The 25,354-nt window shown below is 41.5% G+C and overlaps 1 protein-coding gene across 3 annotated transcripts in view; it reads left to right on the forward strand.

Annotated features, from left to right (window-relative positions):
• Nucleotides 1–24,881, forward strand: part of Slc38a6 (solute carrier family 38 member 6) — a 63,184-nt gene extending 38,303 nt beyond the window's left edge. For 2 of the 3 annotated variants that reach the window (XM_059279913.1, XM_059279915.1), the window contains 11 exons: nucleotides 925–1,003; nucleotides 8,431–8,513; nucleotides 8,917–8,975; nucleotides 13,349–13,414; nucleotides 13,647–13,700; nucleotides 15,694–15,773; nucleotides 16,046–16,146; nucleotides 21,566–21,690; nucleotides 22,820–22,964; nucleotides 23,134–23,225; nucleotides 23,515–24,881. In XM_059279913.1, coding sequence (XP_059135896.1) covers nucleotides 925–1,003; nucleotides 8,431–8,513; nucleotides 8,917–8,975; nucleotides 13,349–13,414; nucleotides 13,647–13,700; nucleotides 15,694–15,773; nucleotides 16,046–16,146; nucleotides 21,566–21,690; nucleotides 22,820–22,964; nucleotides 23,134–23,225; nucleotides 23,515–23,616 — 986 coding nt within the window. In that variant the 3' untranslated portion in view covers nucleotides 23,617–24,881. The remainder of the gene's footprint in view (nucleotides 1–924; nucleotides 1,004–8,430; nucleotides 8,514–8,916; nucleotides 8,976–13,348; nucleotides 13,415–13,646; nucleotides 13,701–15,693; nucleotides 15,774–16,045; nucleotides 16,147–21,565; nucleotides 21,691–22,819; nucleotides 22,965–23,133; nucleotides 23,226–23,514) is intronic. The other variant, XM_059279914.1, reaches the window with a different exon arrangement.
• The last annotated feature ends 473 nt before the right edge of the window (nucleotides 24,882–25,354 follow it).

A 25,354-nucleotide genomic window follows, 5' to 3' on the forward strand; every position in this document is an offset into this window, starting at 1 on the left:
AGAATGTGTGTGTTCTGTCCATCTCTGGGGAAAATACTGTACACTGAAGATCTGACTCCAAACCAGCTGGGTTCCCGTAGAGCTGAGTATTTAAGCTTCCCCTTCTGTATTTACCTAAATGAGTTCTATATTCCACAACCATATTTACGATGGAAGGCTTGCGGATTATTTGTGTTCGTGTGAGCACAGGGAGGTACCTGTGGAGGACAGGGAGGGGATCAGATCCCCTGGAGCTGGATTTAGGGGCACTTGTGAGCTGCCCAGCAGTGGAGCCAAGCACTGAGCGTCTCTCCAGCCCCAGAATGTGCTTTAATAACACGTGAAGAATGGTGTCGTCGTTATTAAGTGATACAAACGCTGCCTATTTCTCATATGCTAGCAGATGAAATCTGGGCGGCAGTGCTAGCTTTGGTTTCTGTCTTATTGTTGTTGTTGTTGTTGTGTTTTTGTTTTTTTCCAAAACATGGTTTCTCTGTCCTGGAACTCGATTTGTAGACCAGGCTGGCCTCGAACTCAGAGATCTGCCTGCCTCTGCCTCCCGAGTGCTGGGATTAAAGGTGTGCACCATCACTGCCTGGCCCTTAAGTTTTTATGTTTATTACTAAATTAACATCTTGTGCACTGAACAGATGAGACAATGTGAAAGAGTTTTTGCAAAACTTGAAACCATTTTATAAATAGCCTATTACAAATCCCTTTCTTCTTTTATACTTGGATTTGCAATATAAACAAAGGTTATGTGATAAACTTACAGTTCTCTGCAGAGTCACTCACCTCCATTTCTGCCATGTGTGTGTTTGGGTTAATTCATTGTGGGTTATCTTCTTCATGGTGCTCTCGATCCAGTGGGCGTCTGTGTTTCTGAAGAGATGACTCTTTGAATGGTTAAAACTCTAACAGGAATTCTTTTTGTTCCTTTTGCAGCTATGTCTTCTTATCTTTTAATTATTAAAACAGAGCTTCCTGCTGCTATTTCAGAATTTCTGCCTGGAGACCACAGTGGGTAAGAAGAAATGTTCCAATATATCCATTCATCCATCCACCCATTCAGTCATTCATTTATTCATTGTTTTTATTAAACCTTAGTGGCAAAGGAAACAAATGTAGTCACGTACAGGTTTTGTGGGGTGGAGCAGCAGTGGATCAAACACTGTGTACATGTCCCACATCCACTGGCAATCAGCTCGGCCAGAGCTCTGGGCTGCCAACCACCGGAGCTCCAGGCCCTTGTGCTCCTGAAAGTAAAGGCAAGGCAAGTCCAGATTACCTTTCAGAGACAAGTGAAGAAGCGTCTAAGGATAGGAAAGAGGGGAGTGGTGGGGAAGCCTCTGGATATCTGAGTTGAAGGGACAGGGAGTCATCTTTGCTGTCACTTCTCAGCAAGTTGTTGTGACAAATGATGATTGCAGCCACTGTGTGAGACTTGTGTTAGACAGCTTGAAGAATTGTGGACGAGAACCTGTTTCCCGTCGCCTTTTTAATATTATGAATAATACCGGACCACATCATACTTCCTTTCTCATTTGAAAACACGGGCTCCTGCAGAATATATTGACTTAGCTCTTATTATGGAGAAGGGACCCAAGTTAATTAAGCTTTTCTTTTTGATATGTAGAGCAAGGAGCAAGACTCCCTTTTTCTCTCTTTTCTTAGAAAAATAAACTTGAAAATAAGAATAAACTTGGGTTAAACTTCTTAATTCCAGTTACTCTACCCAGTTTTCAAACCACAGCACAGGACTGCCCTGTCTGGGACTGGAGTATTTGGTTGCTATTCCCCAGTAACCAGACTTACCTGGAATGCAGAAGAAAACTTGAAAATTTAGTCTTAGCTTAGAGAAGTCGGCTTCTCTCAGAGCAGTGGACAGGTGCAGCTGCATGTGCGTAAGGAGCGCGCTGTTACTCTCCATCTCGATAGGAACTGTGAAGGGACAATTAAAGCGAAGGTCGTGAAGTCCGTCACGATCTTCATCCCAGGAAGACGGTCCTCTCATGGCCCGTCATAGCTCATTGGGGGCCCGTAGCATGCTCACCACTGCCTCAACCTACTGTCAGCTTTACCTGGTTGCATTTTGATTATGTTCTGTCTGACAGCAAACTACGCTAAGAAGTAGCTGTGTGAAATACACTTTTTTGTCTTTGCTGTAAAAATAGTAAGAACCACTTTTGCTACTTGAATTCTAAGTGAGGAATTCGCACATGGAGCTAAGAACTCAAGGCAGTGTGATGAAGACTAGAAAGCAAACATGTCCTGTTCATTTCATGCTAGTTAGCCTCAAGTATCGAACTCTTGACCTTCTAACTTGACATGGGCTGTAGGTTTCTTTACCTGGTGCTGTGAGGGTACCAATGAGGGCTGGGAATGTGGCTTCCAGACACAGTGCTCACCTAGCATGTCCAAAGCCCTGGGTTCGATTCTCAGTACCAGAAAAAAGCAAAAACAGACAAGCATTCTGAAAGGGCTGGAGAGATGGCTCAGTGGTTAAGAGCACCGACCGCTCTTCCAGAGGTCCTGGGTTCAATTCCCAGCACCTGCATGGCAGCTCACAACTGTCTGTAACTCCAGTTCCAGAGGAAATACTACCCTCCCATAGACAGACAAAGGCAAAGCAACAATGCATATAAAATAATAAATTAATAAATCATTAAAAAAGAAAGGAGGGTTCTGGGTGGAGGTAGTTTGCCCCTTTTAATCACTGAGGAGGAAGAGGCAGGCAGATCTCTGTGGGCTGGAAGCCAGCCTGGTCTACAAAGCTGTTACACAGAGAAACCCTGTCTCAAAAAAACAAAACAAAGCAGATGGTACCAATGACTTTCCCTCTGTTTAGGTGCTTCCTTAACAGAGTTATGATGACCAATGAGATGGCACACGTGTGTATGCTTATAAGTAGCTAGTACAGTGTAAATGTGGAGAACAGGGAAATTCCAAGAGCAACGATTATATTAAAGGTAAACTTTCCTTTTTTATGCAGACTGCCAGGAAGCTCGGAGTCAAACACAAATGGACTCTGATAATCCTAATGCTTGTCGTATGTCACCTGAGTTTGTCTTTGTTTTGTCTGTTTATCTTTTGTTTGGTCCTGAATTTGGTGACTTCTAGTAACAGGCTTTCAGTCACTTTAGAAATAGTTACCATGAAGCAGAACGCTAGTAAAACGGAGGTGTTTTGTCTGCTAAAGCATTGCTCACTTAAATCAAGTGCCACGTCTCTTGTTTTAAACTCTATTTCAGTTGTCTTAGTAAAACTTGTATATAATGTTCTGTTTCTATCACAAATGCATGCTTCAATGCATTCACCAATTTTTCACCCACAGTGTGCTACAGTCGCACATTTTTGATAACTCATATTGTTTTACATGTAGTATATTCATTTTTGAAGAGACTATATTAATTGGCTACAGAGCATTAGTCTTTAAAGCCTAACTTTGTAAAGTCAGAAACAAATGTTATGGTGATGAATGTTGCTTTGGGGCAGTTTATTTCTCAATGGTGTTGGGTGGCAGTATTTCTTCACTGAGATCACGTGGTGTTGATGTTTTGTTTTAGGGTTTAGTTTGCCATAAGTTTCAGTTAAGATTTTTTTTTTTTTTTTTCGAGACATGGTTTCTCTGTGTAGTTTTGCGCCTTTCCCGGAACTTGCTCTGTAGACCAGGCTGGCCTCGAACTCACAGAGATATGCATGCCTGCCTCTGCCTCCCAAGTGCTGGGATTAAAGGCATGCACCACCACCGCCCAGCATTCAGTTAAGATCTTTCAAGTGTCTTTGTTTTTTGGGTTATCTGTTAGGATAAGATATCTTTATGAACTATAATCCTTTATGAAGATGCTGTCAAATCACTTTGTGTTCATTATATTCTAATTTCCAAAGTTACTATTAGAAAATGCAGATCAGTAATACTTATACCAAACTCTTATGATACATCTATATTTTTCCTAGACTAACTTACATACTTTTTAAATCTATAGCTGTTAAAAGTTGGGAGCTCTCTGTTAACATTTAATGGTCTTGTCAGGGGACTATGATTGACACAATTAAGTTGTCTTGCATTTGAGTTACATAATTGATATGGGATGTGAGCAAGATCCTAATTGAGAACATACGATACTCTTGTTCCATTCTATTCGAGAATGAAATTAAAGCAACTTATAAATAAATCTGGTTTTCATTTAAAAATGGAAAAAACATCTGCGTGCCAAGCATTTGCAATACAGCTAAGGATTTATACTCTGTGTTTCTTAGTTGGAGCATTTTTATCATATAGGATTAAATCCACAGATCAAACAAGTTTTCTAGGAAGTATAAAACTTTTTACTCTAATTCTTTTGGCTTAAAGAGAATGTATATTTAGGTCACAGTAGGAAAACAGGAGTTTGGTTAGATAATTCTTTTTCCCCTCTTAGAAAAAAAATTGAAGTGCAGTAAATTTTCCCAAAATCTTGGTTTATAAAATGATTGTATTTACTGCATACTTTCAGACTGCTTATTGCTGGCTTGTAGTCTCTGGGCTTGGGTTTCATCACATCTGCTCTTTGGACTATCTCCATTGCCAAACCCGATGCAATTGTCTGGGCCATGCATGTGCAGTTCACTCACTCCACTGGGAGTAGCTATTGATAATGAATGATAAAGAAACCACTGTCTTAACGATTGGTTTTATTAACAGCAGTCAATAAATATAAGAAACGATTCATAACCAGTCTCCAGACCTAGAGAAACTCGGTTTTAAAACACAGTCCTTTACATATTAAGATTTTAAGTTCAGTCCTAAGGAGAAAATGAAGTGTGACCTTGAAATAGATGAAGGACGTCTGAAAAGTGCTGTAAGCTCTGAGTAGTAGCTGGCTCGGACTGTTTGTATTGCTACTGTCACGAGCCCATGGTCCTTTACGGCCTCTGCAGACACAGAAATGAAGATGCTGAACAGGCTGATCTTTGAGCCCCCTCCAGCCCAAGCATTCCCTAGCTCTGCGAGTCTGATGTCTGCACACCCTACAGTCAGGGCTGTGTTGGTCATACCACTCTAAGATGGGCGCCAATTCCATCTTCAGGTCACACGGAGCAGCCCTACCTCAGGATTTTAGTGTTTCTTTAGTCCTATACAAGGGGCAAGTTGTGGTCCTGTGGTCCTTAACACACACCCTTTTATACAACTCCACCCTCATAGTGTTTTGTTTTTCCTCTTTAAAAGTCAGTTTGGGCCAGATGGTGGTGGCACACGCCTTTATTCCCAGCACTTGGGAGGCAGATGTAGGTGGATCTCCAAGTTAGAGGCCAGCCTAGTCTACAGAACAAGTTCCAGGACAGCCAGGGCTACACAGAGAAACCTCATCTCAAAAAAAGAAAAAAAAAAAAAAAAAAAAAAAGACAGACAGACAGAAAGAAAGAAAGAAAGAAAGAAAGAAAGAAAGAAAGAAAGAAAGAAAGAAAAGAAAGTCAGGTTGGCTTGTGACCATTTTTACTTTATGTTTTCATGATTAGAACATTGATCATGATCTGTACCCTCTTAACAGATATTCAGTATACAATGCAGCCTTGTTATCCAGCAGGAACAGCAGTGCTAACAGATGAAATCTGCTCGGCTCTTCCCTCGGGGCCTTTTTTCTCCTGGCACTGCAACTGTCTGGGTCTGATACAGGGTCCCAGAAGAGAAGACATTGCAGACAGAGCCCCAGGCTGGCTGCCAGTTTCAGAATTCAGTTGCCAGGTGTTTCTTACGAGGGCTATTTTGAAGTGCCTATTTGGTTTTGTTATTCAAGAGTGACTAGAAGATGAGCATGTTGAGTATCAGTTTGTGTTTGTTACACGGTTGCTTTTGTATCACTTCCTGCACAGCAGCCTCTGAGGGGCTTGTGCAAGTGTGGATAGAGAGCACAGCAGCATCAGACCCTGCAGAGCAGAAATATTTGTGCATTGCTTGTAGCTTCTGACAGCGCATGCACAAAGGGTGGGAGTTTGAGCCGGACCAGGGAAAGTGTGATGGGGTGCTGTTTCTGCTGCTGCTGCCGCTCATCTTGCCCTCCTAAGGAGGATGTCGTCACTGCCCAGCAGGAATGATTGAAGGTGTGTCAGAAAGGATGTCCTCCCAAGCCAGGGTGTAATATGCGCTGAACAGTAAAGACCAGGCATGCTAGAAGCCAGCTCTTAAACCCAGGCAAAGACACCCTCTCTTAATTTGCCAGGGCAGTGGGACGCTGACCACCGTCGAGAGTGAAAGAGGGTGGATTATCACAGAGGGAGATTTTGAAATCATCTACCAAACACGTAATAAAGGAATCCGTATTGACCTTTGAGGTTTCCCAATCCTGTTCTATCCTGGATTTTATTTTCTTAATGTGGTACAATTGTGTTTCTATGTTTTTCTGATTTTCTTAGTTAATTGCCACTGCATTTTCATTGCGTTTTTACATATTGCCATTCTTTTTCCAGAGAGTTCTAATTGGACAATATACTAATACATATGGGCCAATTACATCACATCCTTGACTGTTTTACTAATTTGATTTCAATAATCTCAGGATACATACACTTAATTAGCAACTGTGATTAGATTTTTTCTTTCTATATTTTTGCTAGTTATGTTTCTTTTATTAATTGTCTTCCACATGTGCATGTATCAAGGTTTTGGAGAATTAACTTTAATATTTAAATTTGTCTATGGATGTATTAAGAAATTAAATCATATATGTGTACCCATGTATTGCTACCGTATAGAAATAGCCATTATTTGTATTTTAGGTATATCCTTCTGACTTTTTAAATCTGTATCTTCAGCGTGTTATTTTGTTCGCTCTCTGTACTGAAATTTGTCTTTCATTCTTCCTATCTGTCTATGAATGAGTGTGCGCACACGTATGAATGTGTATGCACACGTATGAAAGTGTATGCACACGTGTGTGGAGGTCAGAGAACAACCTTGAGTGTTGTTTCTTAGGTGCTGATCACTTCTTTTCTTTTTCTTTGGAAGTAAGACATGGTCTTTCATTGTCCTTAAACTTGCTTACAAGGCTGGTCTGCCTGGCCAGCAAGCCTGCCTCCATACCCCAGCATGCACTGGTGGTGTGCCAAGTGCCCAGCTTTTTTTTTTAAGCTGGTCTATGAATCAAATGCAAGCCCTCGTGTCTTCAAGGCAGACACTAAAGACTGGCTTCCAGCCTCATGTTTCTTTTTTATTAACAAACACAGGATCATTCTGTTAACTAACCATTCTCATTCAGTATTCTACTATCTTTTAAAGAAAAGCTTAGTGTTTTAAGCTGATAATTCATAACTCCTTCTGAAACTCTGGAGAAATGTAGAAAAGTATGAAGAGAAAGAAAAATGACTATCACCCAGAAACAATGAAGTTCCTATCCATTTTTAATAATATCTGTATTTTTTTCTCAAAATGATGTCAGACTATACATACATATTCATTATATTCATTTTTTCAAAGTTGTAGTATTAGATATTTGTTTGCCTCAAGTTTTCACTGTTTTTTAATTTTCATTATTTTAAATGTTCTCAATAAATATTATTTGATAAAAATCTTTGTAACTATTGCTGGTGTTTCTTTGTTTTTAATAGTATTTTGTAAGTGTTATAGGACGTAATTATATGAAGACTCTTAGCATCTTTTGCCAAATTGCTTTTCATGAGGTAATTAATACAGTTTATCTTTTAGCAGTGTTTGGCATACCTCAGTACTTCTCATCAACATGGATTATTATCTCATTTTTAAGTACTTGTTAATTTGGTAATTGAAAAATAGCGTCTCATTGGACATTTTTGTATTTGTCTTGGTTTAGGTGTTATTTTGAGACAAGTTCTCACTATATAGTCCAGACCAGCCTCACACTGTTCATCTTGCCTTTGCCTCCCAAGTCCCGAGTTTATTATTTTAATATATTTCCTACATGCATATTCATGATTAACAATAAAAGGTTTTCTTGTGGCGGGGGCTGGGGGTGGGGGGTAGAGAGCTGGCTCAGGAGTTAAAGCACTGGCTGCTCTTCCAGAGGACCCAGGTTCAATTCCCTGCACCCACATGGCAGCTTATAACTGCTGGTAACTTTACCTCTGGGGGATCTGATACGCTCACACAGGCAAAACACAAAAGGACATAAAATTTTAAATAAATAAACAATGAAAGGTTTTCCTAAGAACATTTAACAAAAAAGTGGGTTTTTCCTAATGGATGATTGTGTGCCCTTGCGATGCGCTCTCTCTCTCTCTCTCTCTCTCTCTCTCTCTCTCTCTCTCTCTCTCTCTCTCTCTCTCTCTCTCTCTCTCTCTCTCTCTCTCCCCCTCTCTCCCCCTCCCACTTCTCTCTCTCTCCCCCTCCCTCCCTCTCTCCCTCCCCCTTCTCTCTCTCTCTCTCTCTGTATGTATGTTAAAACAGACATGAATGAGTCCCATGTCCTGTGTCTGACACAGAAAGTTTTTTCCTAATAGGTCTTGGTATCTCGATGGACAGACGCTCCTGCTCATCATCTGTGTTGGCATTGTGTTCCCTCTTTCACTGCTTCCCAAAATAGGTAAGTCCCTGAAGACACACGGGGTGTGTTGGGGAGGGGGAGGCAAGGGAGGAGTGAGCAGAGAGTAAGAGGCTTTTAAGCTTAAACTTGGCCTGTTTTCAGCTGCTCAGCCCTCAACCCTGCCTAGCTAACTTATTACTTGGCTTGTGGTGGCGTTTTGGCTGCCCCACTAAAATGAAGTCGTTACAACGGAGCATTAAGGAGCAGCCTGCCCTGCAGTTGGCTGCTAGTGGCAAGCCAGTTCCCGTTCTGCTGTGCAGAGCTGCATAATGACCTGTGACAGACGGGCCCTCGGCCCAGATGCCAAGCTGCAATGGAAAACATGCCCAAGATGCATGGCTCTGTTTGTGAGTCAGGATCACTTGCCTTATAAATTGCTTTTTATTTTATTGGTATTTTACAGGCTTTCTTGGCTACACAAGCAGTTTATCATTTTTCTTTATGGTGTTCTTTGCCCTTGTGGTAAGTTTAAAATATAATACATAGCTTATTTCATCACAAAAATGCAACTGTGTTAATGACATCTTTTAACTGTTTTGTGCTGGGCACAGTAGCCCATTTTATATTATTAAGAGCACTGTTGTTGTTTTTGTTATTGTTGTTGTTTTGCAAACAATTAATTTCAGTCACAGGATTATTCATTTTGTCCATTTTAAAGAAGCTTAAGACAGCATTTCAAATTTAGTGTCTTGTGGTTAGCAGAGAGGTATACACAGTTCTTCTGTTAAGATTCTAAGTGGAATAGACCCCTGGACAGAATAGCACTCTGGAGAAGCAGTAGGGCGGTGCTCTGTACAATCAGTTCAACACAAAACTTCCTGGAGCTTTATTCCATTACTGAAACTACAGGTTCTGAGACTTGATTGAAAAGGTCTCAGGAGAACTGGGGTGTGAATGTAATCCTATCCGGTCTGCTTACTCAGCATAAAATGTTCTCAGAAAGATAGTGTTGGGAATAAATATTCTTTTCATATGCAGAAAATGTATTTTTAATTAACTCTTTTTATTATGTATTATATCAGATGACAGTTTAACTTGTTTTATATTTATAAAATAACAACATAAGGATAAAAGAGAATTTTAATTTATGGCCTTTTAATTCTTTTTTTTTTTTTTTTTGGTTTTTCAAGACAGGGTTTCTCTGTGTAGCTTTGTGCCTTTCCTGGAACTCGCTTTGTAGCCCAGGCTCGAACTCACAGAGATCCACCTGCCTCTGCCTCCCAAGTGCTAGGATTAAAGGCGTGCGCCACCACCGCCTGGCAACCTTTTAATTCTTCTAAGACAGATATGTCCTTGTATATAATTTCTTAAAAAAAATTTTTCTTTGCAGTTCAGTTTATCCCATAGTAAGGATCTAAATGTCAAACCTTACATAGGATTAAACATTTTTAATTTGCCAAGAACATTTATATTCCAAGTAACCTTTTTCTAATTATTTAAGCGTTCCCTTAATTACTGATAATGAATCAAGGGGAAATGTCACCCCTAAGCAGATAGAGCCAGATTCCCGAGCTGTCAAAACAGTCCTCAGACTGGGGAGATAGTTCAGCTGATCGTGTCTGCCCTGCAAGTCTGAGGGCGGGCTTCCAGTTCCCAGAGCCCATGTGAACAGTTGGGCATGTAGGTACACGCTTGTAATCCCAGTGCTGGGGGAGACAGAGGTGAGTGGACTTCTGGCCCTCATTGGCCAGCCAACTCAGCCTTCTACTCAGCACACTCCAGGCCAATGAGAGATTATCTTAAAAACCAAGATGAATGGCTCCTGAAGAATGACGTCCACCGTTGACTTCTGGCTTCCACATGTGCACACAGAGCCACACCATATGCAACCACCAACCACTACACACATGTGCACACAAAGCTACATACAAATACAACCACGTGCACACCACACATGCATGCACACACTGCCACACAAACATGCAACCACATACCCACTGTGTATATACACATCAGCCCTGTTTGCATTACATTTATCTTTGGCTAAATCATCTGAGACACAGGATAAAACAACTAAAATATGTGCAAGTAACTCTGATTTCACTGTTCATCAACATTTATGTTATAAGGAATGTTTGTAAGGCTGAACATATTTAACAGTTCTTGATCACTTGTTGAATTGACCTGCATTAAAATCGTCCCTCCACCCACCCCAAATGCCATTCAGATAATGAATTGAGCATGCATTTTTTTTTAGGTTCCATACTTTAGAGAGAAACAGTAAGTATTTTCATCGTAAGGTAATTGTTGAAAAGCATCTGCATGGTTAGAAGGTAGCCTACATATACATAGGAATGTATGGTTCTTAAATGAGTGTAGATAGCACACTGAGTTTTCTCCTCATAGTTAATCAACAAGGCAAGCATTTCATAGGTAGAAGTAATTCAGTTTTCACAGTCAATAGCTTAACACAGGTGAAATGTATTGATACAATATGTCTATCATAGTTTTGGTTTCTGTCATAGTAGGTACTCTTTAATTCAATGCAGATTTCTGCTCCAGTAGTCATATGGAAATGATTCTCCTATATTTATCGTGATGTTCTACAAATCATCTGCTTGGATTTCTACCTGTGAGAAGAGTTGAAATTTGGCCTGCAATGAGACTATGAAGATTATGTTTTGTTTTGTTTTCTAATGCTGCCTTTTGTTGCCATATGTATTACAGATTCTGTTTCTAATTTTTTTGTTTGTTTGTTTGTTTGTTTGGTTGGTTGGTTGGTTTTGGTGAGACAGGGTTTTGCTATATAACTCTGGCTGGCCATGAACTCACTATCTAGACCAGGCTGGCGTACAGTTCACAGAAATCCATCTGCCCAGGCCTCTGCCTCCTGAGGGCTAGAATTCAGGTGTGCTCCACCATGCTCAGCTAATTGACTCTGTAAAAATGTGTGCAGGTGTGTTCATTGATTATTTTTAGAACATGTATGTATAAGTCTATTACATTTATATTGTTTTATACAATCAATCTAGAAAACATTTTCTTAATTATACTCTTCAAGCATGTAGCTAAAGTAGCTCTACTAGCTGCTCTCCCAGATCCTGATTTTCATTTAGAAATTCAGCATAAATTTTCCCTTGAGCATCTAAATTCAAAAATAAATTTCAATTTTTATCAATGGCTCAAAGTGATGTAACAGATGCTTTTACCCTTTTTTTTTTAGCTTACCTTTTTGGTCACTTTGAAGCAAGTCGCTGGAGTTGAGGGGAGGGAGGGGTTGCTGCAAGCTCTGTAAAGGGATTTGAAAGACTTAAAGTGAGAGCTGACCAGCGCAGATGGGAGGAGGAAGGGCCTTTTGTGCCTTAAGTAGTCTTAGTGCTTCGGGTCATTTTTCTTGTCTGTCCATCCCCCAGAATCACCTTCTTACCTGTAAGTCTCTCCTCTCTTGTTGATGGGTCTCGGCCCCTCCTCACCTCTCTGCATCTCCGGCCACCCCATCCCACCATGCCGGCCGGAGGCTGGGATGGCTGTTTGCACAGGAATTTCCCGTAATAAGGGAATTTATGTTAGCGGAAAAGCCAGTTGCTAATAATCCTTTCTAGTAAATGAAATAGGTTCTATTGTATCTTGGAGAATTTTTGCAAGGATTTTGACTTGAAGGCTTCTAAAGTCACAGGGGACCAAGCAAGGAAGAGAGGGAAGAGCGCTCACGTGGCGCTCAAGGCCTGGTGCTGAGCAGTGCTCAGGAGGTGCTGTTGCTGTCGGAGGCCCCAGCAGGGCACAAGAGAGACCAGCTGCTTTCCCCTCACCCACACACTATCTCTTTAAAAGAAAAAAAAAAAAAAAAGATAGTGAGATTCTTGCTTCTGGTTTTGTTCTTTTCTGTCGATGGTTAAGCTTGGTTTTATATGAAAACTTAACCTGGAAATGCCCAGTTTGTCCTTAGATGCCCCACCCCCCTTTGGGTGAGATTTTAAATTAAGAGTGACTTGGGTTCACTCATTAACTTAATCCTAAAAGTGTGTGTTTTCTTTAGATTTATCACTGTATAAAAATTTGATTGAATTTGTTAAAACCCCAAACTAGATAAGTTCCAAACAGGAATAGTATTCACTTACTGGTCTCCTGCAAAGACAAATACTTTCTTTCTTCTGTCTGCCCCTTTGTGTGCTGGGATTTAGCCTGAAGCAAATATTTACAGAGTAATTATGTGCCTGCAACAAGGGCTACAAGGGCAGTGTTGACATGGCCACAACCGTGGCTCTAGGACCAGGATGGCCACAATTAAGAGTCGGTCCTGAAACCTGTTCGTTCTGGGAAACGCCGTCCCTCTGGCTTTCTCTTGAGGGTTGGTTTTTTTTTTTTTTTTTTTTTTTTTTTGCCAGCTGGAGTTCCGTGTTCATGTTCTAGCCAGCTCTCTCCACATTGACCAAAATACCACAAACCTGAAAAAAGTGAAGAGACCAGAGTAGGTGTGCATCAGGTCATGTCTGCTGGCTAGTCTAGGCCTGTCTGCTGACAGACATAGTCATATTCTGTGCCACTATCATTGAAAATGCCATGCTTCCTTTTTGAGTTGCACTTTTAAAACAAACAAACAACAAAATCAGGGTACTGTTGGATTTTGGAAAATTGACCCAAGAGCACACTGAGTCTTTCATGAGCAAGATTCCCCGCTGATCAGATGTAAGGTATCCTATGCCTCCCTCTCCACCCAGTGACCATGTTAAAGGGTGACCGCATTCTAGCTGGGGAAAATCAGAGCAGCAAGGATTCATCTATTAGCCTCCTGTTTGGCATTTTTTAAAATTTTTTAAAATGTTGTCCTGGTTGAGATCAACTTGTGATGAATTTTACTAAGATCATCTGAGTGTCGGTTGTATTTACTTTTACAGATAGTAATTAAAAAATGGTCCATCCCTTGTCCTCTGACCTTAAATTACATCGATGGAGTGTTCCAGGTGATAATTTTTAAGTTCTTTTGTTTTAACTTTTCAACTAAAAAAAGCAATGGAAGATAAATGATTATTTTTCTAATTAATGAAAAAGTAATGGTTACATTGCATTTTAGAACTTTTCTTTGAAGTGATTTGATGGGAAAGTGTAGTAGTAATAAATTCATCATATTTGTTGATGTATTCTGACTTTTAATAGCTGTTGGTTTCTCTTTTTCCCCTCAATACTCTTAAACAGATTTCAAATGCTGCAGATGGCTGTAAACCAAAGCTCTTTCATTTCTCCAAAGAGGTGTGTAACTTATTAACAGATACTTTCGGTTGATTTTTCACATTTCAAGTTTTAAGAGATTTGTGTAACAGGGTCTCTCAGGTCTTTATACCTGTAACTAATTAATTTTCATGAAAGTGCTAAGTATAGGATTGCCTACCAGAAGAATAATATTATTTAACACAGGGTGGCCCATTACGAAACAGCCACCTTTTTCTTTTCTTTCTTTTGGCATGCCTTTAAATGGAGCCTGTTTTAAATGGGCCTTTGCCTAAAAGAACAGATTTACCAATGTCTGGTCTGGCCAGTAAGGTCCTCTGTGGATACGGTTTTCCTGTTGAGCTCTGGACTTGTAAAGCTAAATCGCCAATTACATCAAAAACTCCTCCCCTGTGAGTAGGACTTTGGTCTCTAGCTAAACAGCCTCATCATTGGACCAGCAGTTGAGTACTGCCAATCCTCCTTGTGAACAGCATTCCAAGGGGAAATTTATGATGCTCAGAGCAGAGACCTGAAGACCAACTCCCTTGCCTGCTCTAAGAGAGCTGTGGGGTCCTGAGAATCCCTGAGAATTTGGAAGAGTCCCTAAGCATGAGCAGAGAAACAGGAGCTGCCATTTGCATGGTCCCTGCTTTGTTCTAGTGGAAAAGCCAAGTCTTCCTGTTTCTGGGAGTCTCTTCCTTCTCCTCTTTGTATTTCTGCTGAAATGTTGTTTTATAGGTCCCAGACACTGGATTCCTCCACTCACTGCACTTTATTAGTATAGAATGTTAACGTGGTTAGTTCTCTGTGCAGAACCTTCCTTTGTTTTTAACTGAGAAATGTCTCTCAAGCCTCACAAGGGACATTTTTCACATGGTGAAGACCTCCACGGGCCTGAAAGATCTAGGTAGGGTAATTGACGCTAGGAAATTGAACAATATAAACCAGAGAATCTGTGACATAAACTCTGGTTCCCCTAATGCAGCTTCAGAGGACACAGCTTCCTAGGTGCTATATCCCACAGTAGTTCTTCATCTGGAAGTTCTCTTGGTGAAGAGCCTAATGCTAGCTGAGGAGAAATATTTTTAGACCAGAAAAGAGAAGTCATTACCATCCATTTGTTAAAGACAGCACTTTAATTTAGAGGATAACTTTCTGGCTTGCTAGTTTTCTCTGGCTTTTGTTAAGTATTCTAATAATAATTTTTAAAGAAACTATAGGTATTACATGGGATCCCAAGGAGTTTTTCAGGTCTAGAATTAATGATCTTTGTGTTCATTAAAAAAGATCTTGGTTGAAGATTCTGGCAGTACAAAGATGTGGTTTCTATTTTTAGTACTTACTGGGATTGAGTAAGTAAAAGCAGATTTGAAAGCATCGCCATTATTGCTGCTTGAGGTAATGAGATGTTTTTAAATCGTGCATACCTTAAGAATGACTGGAAATTATAATAAAATATCTTTAAATGTAGCTGTTTATATCTTACCTAAATTATTTTTATCTTACCCAAATAATATAGAAAGTGGTAATTGCAATAAAGCAACATGATACGAGAGGCCAGCCAGAAACTGTTCAGGTCAGACTAAGCAAGCCACCTAAGCCACTGTAAGCTACAGTGTTTGTGGCGACTGTAGAGCTCCCCCCCCCCTCTCAAAAGTCTTATAAAGAGATCATTCATAAAGGATGAAATAAATTTGACCAAGTTTTTTTTTTTTAAAGAACTTTATTGTTGGGCTGGCAAGGTGGCTCGGTTGTCTTGTTGGACGCCTGCCCCCAAGCTTGTTGACCTGACCCTGCTCACCAGAACTCACATGGTGGAAGGAAAATACTGACTCCCACAAGTTTTCCTCTGACCTCAGCAAGTGCTTAGTGGAATGGGTGTGTGGGCACACACACACACACACACACACACACACACACACTTTTTTTTTTTAAAGTGTAATTAAAACAAACAAAAAAAAAGAACCAAGTGTGTTACCAAATAAAAATGGAGTAGCATTTAATAATTTTTTTCCTCTAAAATTTTTTTCAGAGTGTTTATGCCATACCAACCATGGCTTTTTCATTTCTCTGCCATACCTCAATATTGCCCATATACTGTGAGCTTCAAAGGTACTGTAGAACGCTGGGAATGTGCATTTCTCTCTGGGGCTTTCGCATTGGATAGCATTCTCATTTATGAATCCTTCTCTGTTGTCCTGAATTCTAAGTGTTAGTTAAAAAACAAGGCAGTCACCAGCTCATTCCGTCCTCGTTGGTAATGTTGCCAGTGACGCCATCTTTGTCTGTGAGTGTCCACTTGTGAATTCTAATGTGTAGTCATTGATGAACTCATGGTTGTCTGAAGAGTCCTGACTGGCATTCCTACCGTGTTTGTGTTTCAGCCCCTCAAAGAGAAGGATGCAGAACGTAAGCAATACAGCAATCGCTCTAAGCTTCCTGGTTTACTTTGTATCTGCACTCTTTGGATACCTCACTTTTTATGGTGAGTATATTCTTAACCAGCGGTAATGAGGGAAGCGCAGATGACCTCACACCTGCCTGTGGTCTTTCTTCCTACCTCTCCCTTGTCAGTTAATCTGTTAGGTCACGTGTCAGCATTGTGGTGGCTTTGTGAGCTCCTTTCTCTGACAAAGGTGAGTCAGGCTTGAGAGTAATGACCTCATGGAAAAGTTTTCCCTCTTTTTAGATGTGTATGTATATGTGTGTCCGAGTGTGAGTTTGTGCGTGTGAATGGAATACCTGTGGAGGAGGCCAGAAGAGGGCATCAGGGTCCCCAGAAGGTGGAATTACCTCGGAAGCAAGTGACTGTGACCCACCCAACTTGAGTGTCAAACTCCTGTTCTCTGTGAGAGTACTACGTGTTCTTAATGGCTAAGCCATCTCTCTAGCCCTTAAAGTTTTTCTTATATTTTTATGTAAGTTTTCAAGTATATTGATGTCTCTATAAAATAATGATTTGGGTCTTTTAAATTTGTGTATTCAGAGCCAGGCATGGTGATACACACATTTAATCTCAGCACTCAGGAGACAGAGGCTGGTGGATCTCTATGAGTTCGAGGACAGCCAGAGCTACATAGTCTTGAAAAAAGCGAGGGGAAATTACATATTCAGTATGTTAGGCTCCAGATGATAAACTTAGAGGTTAGGAAAGTAAACCATCTCAATAGTTACACAAAGCAGCTCCAGAAAGCAAAAGCTAGTACAGTGCACTCAGCTGTTGGGCGGCCCTGCCTTCCCACTTCGCTTATACAGCATGCGCTTAAGTGCATTCCTGCCCCTGCTGCCCCGGGGCCTGTCTCTTTAAGTTTCTTAAAGACACTTGTAAAATTATAAAGCATAAGCAGAATTCTCTTTTATTTATTTTGGAAACGTTTCCTGCATAGTTTGTTGGGGTTTTTTTTCTTTGAACAAGCATGTCAAGAACAAAATCAAAGTCTAGAGCAAGAAAGAATGAGCAAAATTCACAAACAATCACATCCTAGCACATGCCACTCAAGCCCAATTTTGAATGTATTCTTCAGCTTAGAAATGTTTTTTTATAGTAACTGCAAGTGAATGGCTGTTACTACTTGGGGGTGCTTAGCTGATGGTGACCTGCTTGATGGCTTTGTGCACCTTTTCAAGGTTGAGACTTCTGCGGTCACCAGCTGTGGACCTTTATTTATACTTATCTCCCCATTTCCCCAAGCACCAAGTCTTTGGACAACGTTTTCTTATACCACTATCTTCCCTAGGCCCTTTGAGAAGAGTACTGGTTTTGAAATCCAGCAAGTCTGGGTCATATAACTAGCTGTCATTCCCTAACCAGCTCTGTGACCTTGAGGGGAGCCTCTACCGTGGAGCATCTTCAGCTCCTAATCTCTAGTATGAGCATGACTGCAGAGGGCTATGGTGAGGCAGAAGTGAGTTCCGTCTAAAACCCTGCTGTCGTGTTTGCCACGTCATAGTCCTTCTCAACCGAGGGCTGTTTATAGCTGTGTGTACTGTGTATCCTGTCATCCTGACTGGTGTAATTGTCTCCGTTTTAGGGGTCCTCTTTCAGCATTATGCTTCTAATTACTCTTACACACCTGTTGTGTGTGTGCACGGGTCCCTGGGTGTGCACAGGTGAGAGCGGCCGGCCGTTAGAGGACAGCCTTAGGTATCATTCATCAGGAGCCTTCCACCTTGTCATTTTGAGACAGGGTCTGACACTTGCCCGGGAATTTACAAGTAGGCTTTTGGGCTGGCTGGTCAGCAAGCCGCAGGGAGGGACTCAGACCTGTCCCTGCCTCCCCAGCACTGGGATCAGCAGCACATGCCACCACACCCAGATGATTTTTTTTTAAAGATGGATTCTAAGGATTGAACTCAGATCCTCGTAGCAGCAGGGCAACCATTTCTACAGCCGAGCCCTCTCCCCAGCCCCTCTTCTGTGTGACGGCTTTTCAGTGGGTGCTCTCTCGCCTCGGTGTTCCCAGTGTGTGTCCTAGACAGGGATTTGCCATAGTCCAACTATGGGTGTGCCTCTACCGTAGCCCCTCTCCACAGCACCTGTGAGCCCAGATGCTGTGTACTGCAGGAATGCACAGCTGATAGGATCCCGCGGTGGTAGTCCGTCCACAGATGGGGGTAACGCCCTCCCAAAGGTAGAGGACAGGCAGAATAGTCTGTTCCTCGCAGTAGTTCTTCTTTTTCATTGTTAATCAGAATCAAGAAATGCCTTCTACTGTGGCTTTCAAGTGTCTAGTCAGAACTGTCTAATAACGAGAAATTGTTAGTTTGGTAGGCCTAGCCTAAAGTTCAAGCTTATAATTCATCTTTCCAGGTTAGAAGTTTATCCTAGAGAGGTAAAGTGGGCTGCCATGGAATTAAGGCAGCTTTCTGCCTGCAAGCCAGTATTCTTGGTGCTACCTAATGAAAATCTTCCTCGGTGTCTGAAGCGGGCGGGCAGCCACGTGATGCCAGCGGTACAAAAAATGACCATCAGGTTCTTTCTGGAATTTATGAAGCTTTCTCTGAGTCCAAATAAGTGTGTTATAATTGTTCCTTATACATGTTAAGGCTCAATTAAGAGTATGAGGGGTGTGTGTGTGGGGGGGTCTCAGAAGGCTTTCCTCCTGGGAAAGTAGGATTTCTAGTAAATGTAGTTCTTAATACTTGTGGAGCTGATTGGAATCTTTATCCAGGACTCTCAAAGCTTAGTTAATATCAAACTTGTGTCAGATTAAAGGGGTCTATAAGTATCAACCTACATGAATAATATTGGTTCTAATCACAGATGTTACAAAGGAAAAGTGTCCCTCTGGTGAGCCAGGCCGGTGCCCAAACACTGGGTAGCCAGCCATTTTAATGTCCGTGAGGTCGTTAAACAAGCAGTGTTAACAGCTCATTTTATGATTCAGAAAATGGAAATAAAATAGTTTGCCATATTTCTCCAAAGACTCCCAAGTATCTCACAGATTTGGAAATAGAATCCAGATTTCTTGGCCCTTCCCAGTCCTCATACCTAGTCCCATCTCTTCATTCTGTAATTTTCGTCTGTAGCACTATAGATGATTTTATTTCTCTGCTGTGCCCATGAGTAGCCTAGCTCGGAGCCTCATTACTTTAGTGATTATACCAGTGGCTTTCTGTTTCTTTGTTTCTGGTATTTTCCTTCCACTCTGCACTTGTGTGTAGTTCGAGTCACAATACACTCCTCCTTCTGTCTTAGTGTCGTTCCTCACTGCTGCACCACAACACCTGAGGTCCAAAGCAGCCTGAGGGAGGGACAGTCTGCTGTCGCTCCCAGGTCATCATGGCCGGGAAGGCACAGTGGCGGAAGAATCAGGAGTAGTGAAGTCTTGTCCAGCTTACTTTCTCCTTTTATGTAGTCCAGGATCCTGGCCCATGGGATGGTGCCATCCACTACTGAGTCTTCCCACCTCAACTCACCTAGTCAAGATAAACACACACACACACACACACACACACACACACACACACACACACACACACACACAAGCACGCCAGAGGTCTGTCTCCTGGGCGATTCTAGATCTCATCAAATTGACAATTGAAATTAGCCAATTCCTAGGTGCTTATACTTTTGGCTTGTCAGATTTCGTCTAAACCCAGTGCAGGGCTGTCTTGCTGAGTCTTCGGGTCCTCTCCAGCTCACTCACTCACTCGCTGTCCTCTTGTCCTCCTGCTCACGATGCCTCCACTGTGGTGCTGATTGGAGCATTCACTTCCTCAAGCACAAGTGCCCTTGGCTACCGCAGGCTTCTGCTGGTTCTGCTTCTCCGTTCTAAAAAGTCTGTTCCACGTCTTTGAATGTCAGCACACATAGCGGCTCATTCCGTGAATTCAGTAACTGTTGAGGTCCATGAATTGCTGTCATCTGAAGACAGGAAGTTACAGTAGGTAGTGGGGTTTGAATGCGCATTGTCGTCTCAGTTTAGAATTACCGTAGCTCTTTGTTTAAGCCTCCTTCTGCCACTTAGATTTATTTGTTCACCTTGTATAAACTTTCCGGTGCATTTTTATGGGGTCCTCTCATCTCTTGAGACCCAGAAAAACAGGCATATTTGCTTTTTGTATTTCCTCTAATTTTTGTATTTCTAAAATTTGATTTTTATATTTAAGTCCAAACTGGTCTTTGTCCATAGGTCCTGAGGTGTGGTGTGAACACCCTTGTTCTTCCTCAGGTGACCTGGGTGAGGGAAACTACCAGGCGGAAAGCAGGGTCGGCATCTCTCAGTCCTGTCTCTCTCTGTCCTGACTAAACAAGCCATTTTCTTAACGCTTCATTTTCTTTTATGAAAGATGAAAATGGACAAAGCTGATAATATGCACACTGTGCAGACTATAGAATTGACCCTGAAAGTATAGTCTTACACAAAGCGCTGTGAAATTTGAGAAAATGCTGGTATAGCGGAAAAGGTATCACGAAAGTGTGGGGTGCCCTGCTCTGCCCCCCGATACGTGTTCTTAGGCAAACTGACTGGTATTTGTGAACCTACCTATCTCATATTACCATGGTGACCAAATTCAGCAGTACACATGCAAGCATTTTACAAACACTTTCCTTATAATTATGGAAACTTCTAAGGAGTTTTGCTTTTGTTTGTGTTTTGTTTTATTTTGTTGTTTTTATAACTGGGCCTCACTGGCTTGGAACTTGCTAGGTAGACCAGGCTAGCCTCAGACTCACTGAGATCCATCTGCCTCTGCCTCCCCATTGTTTTGATAAAAGCCTTGCGCCACCACACATGGTTAGGGAGATACTTTTTTTTTTTTTTTTTTTCCCGAGACAGGGTTTCTCTGTGTAGCTTTGCACCTTTCCTGGGACTCACTTGGTAGCCCAGGCTGGCCTCGAACTCACAGAGATCCGCCTGGCTCTGCCTCCCGAGTGCTGGGATTAAAGGCGTGCACCACCACTGCCCGGCTTAGGGAGATACTTTTAAGTACAATGTTTTGTCTAAATTGTGGAGATTCTGTGTGTTCTGGTCTAAAGTTTCTTAAAGAACACAAGAGTGGACATGGACTGACAAGATGTCCCAGCAGGTAGAAGCACCTGCCACCAAGCCCAGTGACCTAAGTGTGAGTCTCAGGACTCACATGGTAAAAGGAGAGCGCCAACCCCTGCAAGCTGTCCTCTGAACTCCACGTGTGTGCAACGGTATTGGCACATCCAAATAAGTCAGTAAGTGTAATACGTTCTAGAAAGAAGTGTACAGCTCAAGAAAATACTAAATATCTTAGTGTTTCAGAGCAGAGAGAAAAGGGCCAGAAATGAATTTCAGAACGGGATCCAAGCCTAGTGTGATCCAATAAACGAACAGAACATAACTTTGCTATTATTGATATAGTGGCACATAGTTTCTAATGCGACTCTGATTGCTGCTGCTGCTGTTGTTGTTTTAATTTATTTACAGACAAAGTGGAGTCAGAATTGCTACAAGGTTATAGTAAATACTTGCCACATGATGTTGTTGTCATGGCTGTGAAGTTATGCATACTGTTCGCTGTGCTTTTGACAGTTCCTCTAATCCACTTCCCTGTAAGTATGCCTAAAGGTTCTGTTGCTCAGTGTCGTGACTCCCTAATATGGCAACACTAATTCTTTGCAGACCAGACCCTTTGAATCACATCTAGTCTTGTGTATCTTATTCATTTGTCAAGTAATTGATCCAAGACCTCATAATAGCATATGGTCCCATGAAAGCACAAAAATAACAGTGAACCTCGAAGCTAATTTGTGCTTTCTGAGATTTGGTTTAGCTTTACCTCTCCCTTGGTTTTGTTTCTAATTTAGAGACTATGGTTTTAAGGGGCTTTTTTTTTTTTTTGAGGGGGGAGGTGTCGTTCTGTATTCTGTTTTCAAAAGAATGTGCACAAAGAAGAGACAGTCGAGTCAGCAGAAAGGAGCCCCTCCTGGTCTGTTACAGGTTGCTTCCCCTGGGGAGTTCATGCTTAGGCTTTGAACTTGCTCTAGGATTCAAGAGGCGGACAGATTGCCATCTGTATCCAGTCGCTACACATAAGAATCCTAAAAATTTCTGTGAAAATGAAAACAAGGGCAGTGGGTGGAAATGCTTCTGCCTGGGTGTCTTGAACTCATGTGAGTTCCTAAAATCCAGGACCTTCCAGAATGCTTGCCCCTCCCTGTGAGACTGCAGGACCGGAGGTCCAGCCAAGGCCAGATAAACTTGTGCGCTGTGGTCTCCAGTGGCCTGCCCAAGCAATGGGAGATGTGGGAACTGTTTTTTTGTGTTTACATGCCATGGAACAGATAACAGAAATAAAACAGAAAATGGCATTTCTTTTCCATACCATGCTTTATTTTTTTCCGCCTGAAGGTTTGTTTGTCTGTTGAATGTAATGAAAATTGTTCTTTGTGATTTCATAACTCAGTGTTATTGCTTGTAATTTTTTAAATTACAGAACCTTAAAAAAATGGCCTGTGAAACTTTTGTGTGGAATTTAAGCAAAATCATTTTTATGAAGCTCGCCCAGAAAGGTTTATGTGTATAAAAACACTGCATAATGATAGTTTATGCTGCGTCTGGGGAATAGAAATGATTTGGGGTAAAAATATTATGGTTACTGTACATGTGTTTCTCTAAGCAAATGCCATGCCATGCCTTTGATCCTTCCCTTTGCCTGACTCTCTTTTCTCTGCTCTACAGGCCAGAAAAGCTTTAATGATGCTACTTTTCTCAAATTTTCCATTTTCATGGATCCGGCATTCTCTGACCACGTTAGCGCTCAACATTATCATTGTTTTACTTGCAATATATGTTCCTGACATTAGGAATGTGTTTGGTGTAGTTGGTAAGTTTCCATTAAAAAAGAAATTATGCACTAAAAGGAGCCAGGGAGGGCGGCGCAGTGGTAGAGCTCTTGGATTTCATTTCCAGCTCCACGGAGAGAAAAGGGGTAATGAACTCATTGCTCTCACAGCCGAATCCAGTGATGTCTTATTTTCTCCTCTACCTTGTAGGTGCCAGCACATCAACGTGCTTGATTTTTGTGTTCCCAGGGCTGTTTTATCTGAAACTTAGCAGAGAGGATTTTCTCTGGAAAAAGCTTGGGGTAGGTTGTTCCCAACTGTTTCCTTTAAGCCTTCCATCTTAAGAAATAGCTTGTCATTTTATTACTATGTTTATGTCTAAGTCCATATGTATCTTCATATATGAAGTACATTTTGGAGTCGGGTGTGATGCTCATGCCTGTAATCCCAGCTCTTAGCAGGGCTGAGGCAGGAGGATTGCTGAGTGTTTGAGGCTAGCCTGAGCTACAGAGTGAGACCCTGTATTCTGATACTGCGTGAAAGTACACCTCAGAGGACAGAGCTCACACTCAGTCTGCTTTGTCTCCACAGGCCTTGCTCCTGCTCGTTACTGGTGCCTTGGTTGGGAGCTTCAGTTTAGCACTCATCATTTTTGACTGGGTCAACAATGAAAAAAAGTTTTTTCTATTATAAAGAATAACTTACCTCTGTAAGCAAGAAGGAATCATTCTGGAAGGCATTGGATATGAAAAACACACTCAGGAAAATTATTACCAGAAAAGCAAGACAGAGCAGCAGGAATTTAGTCAATTTATTTTTAACCAAATTAGAAATATTCAAAATGTTGTTCTTAAATATGTTGAGTCACTCTTTTGTGTGGGAATTTTATTTTATTTTGTTTTTGAGACAGGATCTCACTGTATTGACGAGGCTGGCCTTGAACTCATAGCATCTGCCTGCTGCCAGTTTACAAGTGCTGGCGTTAAAGGTGTGCACCAGCATCCTGGCACATGCCTGCCATTTGTGACTTTTAAAAAAAATAAATAGCTTTTATTTTTTTAGAGTAGTTTTATGTTTCCAGATATATTGAGTAAGTGAACTAAGGGAATCCATATGACTCCCTACGAGGGTAGTCTAACCTCAAGCTTTCCCTGATATGAACGCCTTGTGTCAGTATAGCACGTTATACACAGGAATGATAAAGGTCCGATTGAGGGTTTGTTCTTGGCCACCACTGATCTTTTTACCAGAATGCCGTGATTGGGATCATGTAGGACTGTAGCACGAATCTTAAATGGTCTTATTAATAAAATCAAACTTGGAGCCAGGTATTGGGTTGAACGCTGGAAGGTCAGAGAAACAGAACAAGCCACAGCTTCCTCACCTCACCAGTTCCTCAACTGATCCTGTTTCCTCAGACTGGAAGCCTCTGTGTCCTCATCCAAATGGATCTCAGCTGAACTGCTGCTCAAAAGCCTAAAAGTTTAACCAGCTAGTTCCTGGTCCTCACGCCTTATATACCTTTCTGCTTTCTGCCATCACTTCCTGGGATTAAAGGCTCACTTCGTGGGATTAAAGGCGTGAATCACCATACCTGGCTGTTTCCAGTGTGACTTTAAACTCGCAGAGATCCAGATGGATCTCTGCCTCCAGAAGGCTAGGATTAAAGGCGTGTGTGCCACCATTTCCTGGCCTCTATGTCTGTCTAGTGGCTGTTCTGTTCTCTGACCCCCGATAAATTTATTAGGGTGCACAATATATTTTGGGGAACACAATACCACCACATAGGACCCTGTGGCATTTTCAGACTGACTTTGATGTAATAGTTCATTTCCTTTTAATACTGAATAATATCCCCTTGTAGGGATGTATCAAGTTTGTTGATCCACTCACCTCATGGAAGACCTTCCTACTGCTTCCAAGTTTTGCCAACTATCAATAAAGGTGCTAAAAATGTTTGTGTGCAGTTTTTACATGATCATGTGTTCATTTGGGGAGGGAGGGGGTTTAAATACCAAGGAGCACATGCTGCCTTGTAAACGTATGTTTAGTTTTATAAGAAACTGCCGAGCTCTTCCCAAGCTGCTGTAACATTTTGTATTATTGCCAGCAATGAGTGAGCGTTCTGTAATCCCATATCCTCACCAGCACTTGGTGTTAGGAGTGTGGTGTGCTGAGTTCTCAACAACTGTGATGTAGTGGCATCTCTGCTCTGAGATTCCCTAATGGAATGATATGGGCATCGCACGTGCTTCTGTGACCAGCCGCTGCCCATTTTCTTAGATGAGCGGCTAACTCTTTTGCCCATTTTTAGGTTGGGTTGTTTGCTCATTATTTAGTTTTACATATTCCTTGTGTGCATTGGATGCTTGTCCTTTATGAAGTAAGTATTTTGCAAAAATTTTCCTGGGCCTTGCCTTTCCATTTTTAT

The sequence above is a fragment of the Peromyscus eremicus genome, chromosome 14 (assembly GCF_949786415.1).
Source record: "Peromyscus eremicus chromosome 14, PerEre_H2_v1, whole genome shotgun sequence".
Classification (NCBI taxonomy): domain Eukaryota; kingdom Metazoa; phylum Chordata; class Mammalia; order Rodentia; family Cricetidae; genus Peromyscus; species Peromyscus eremicus.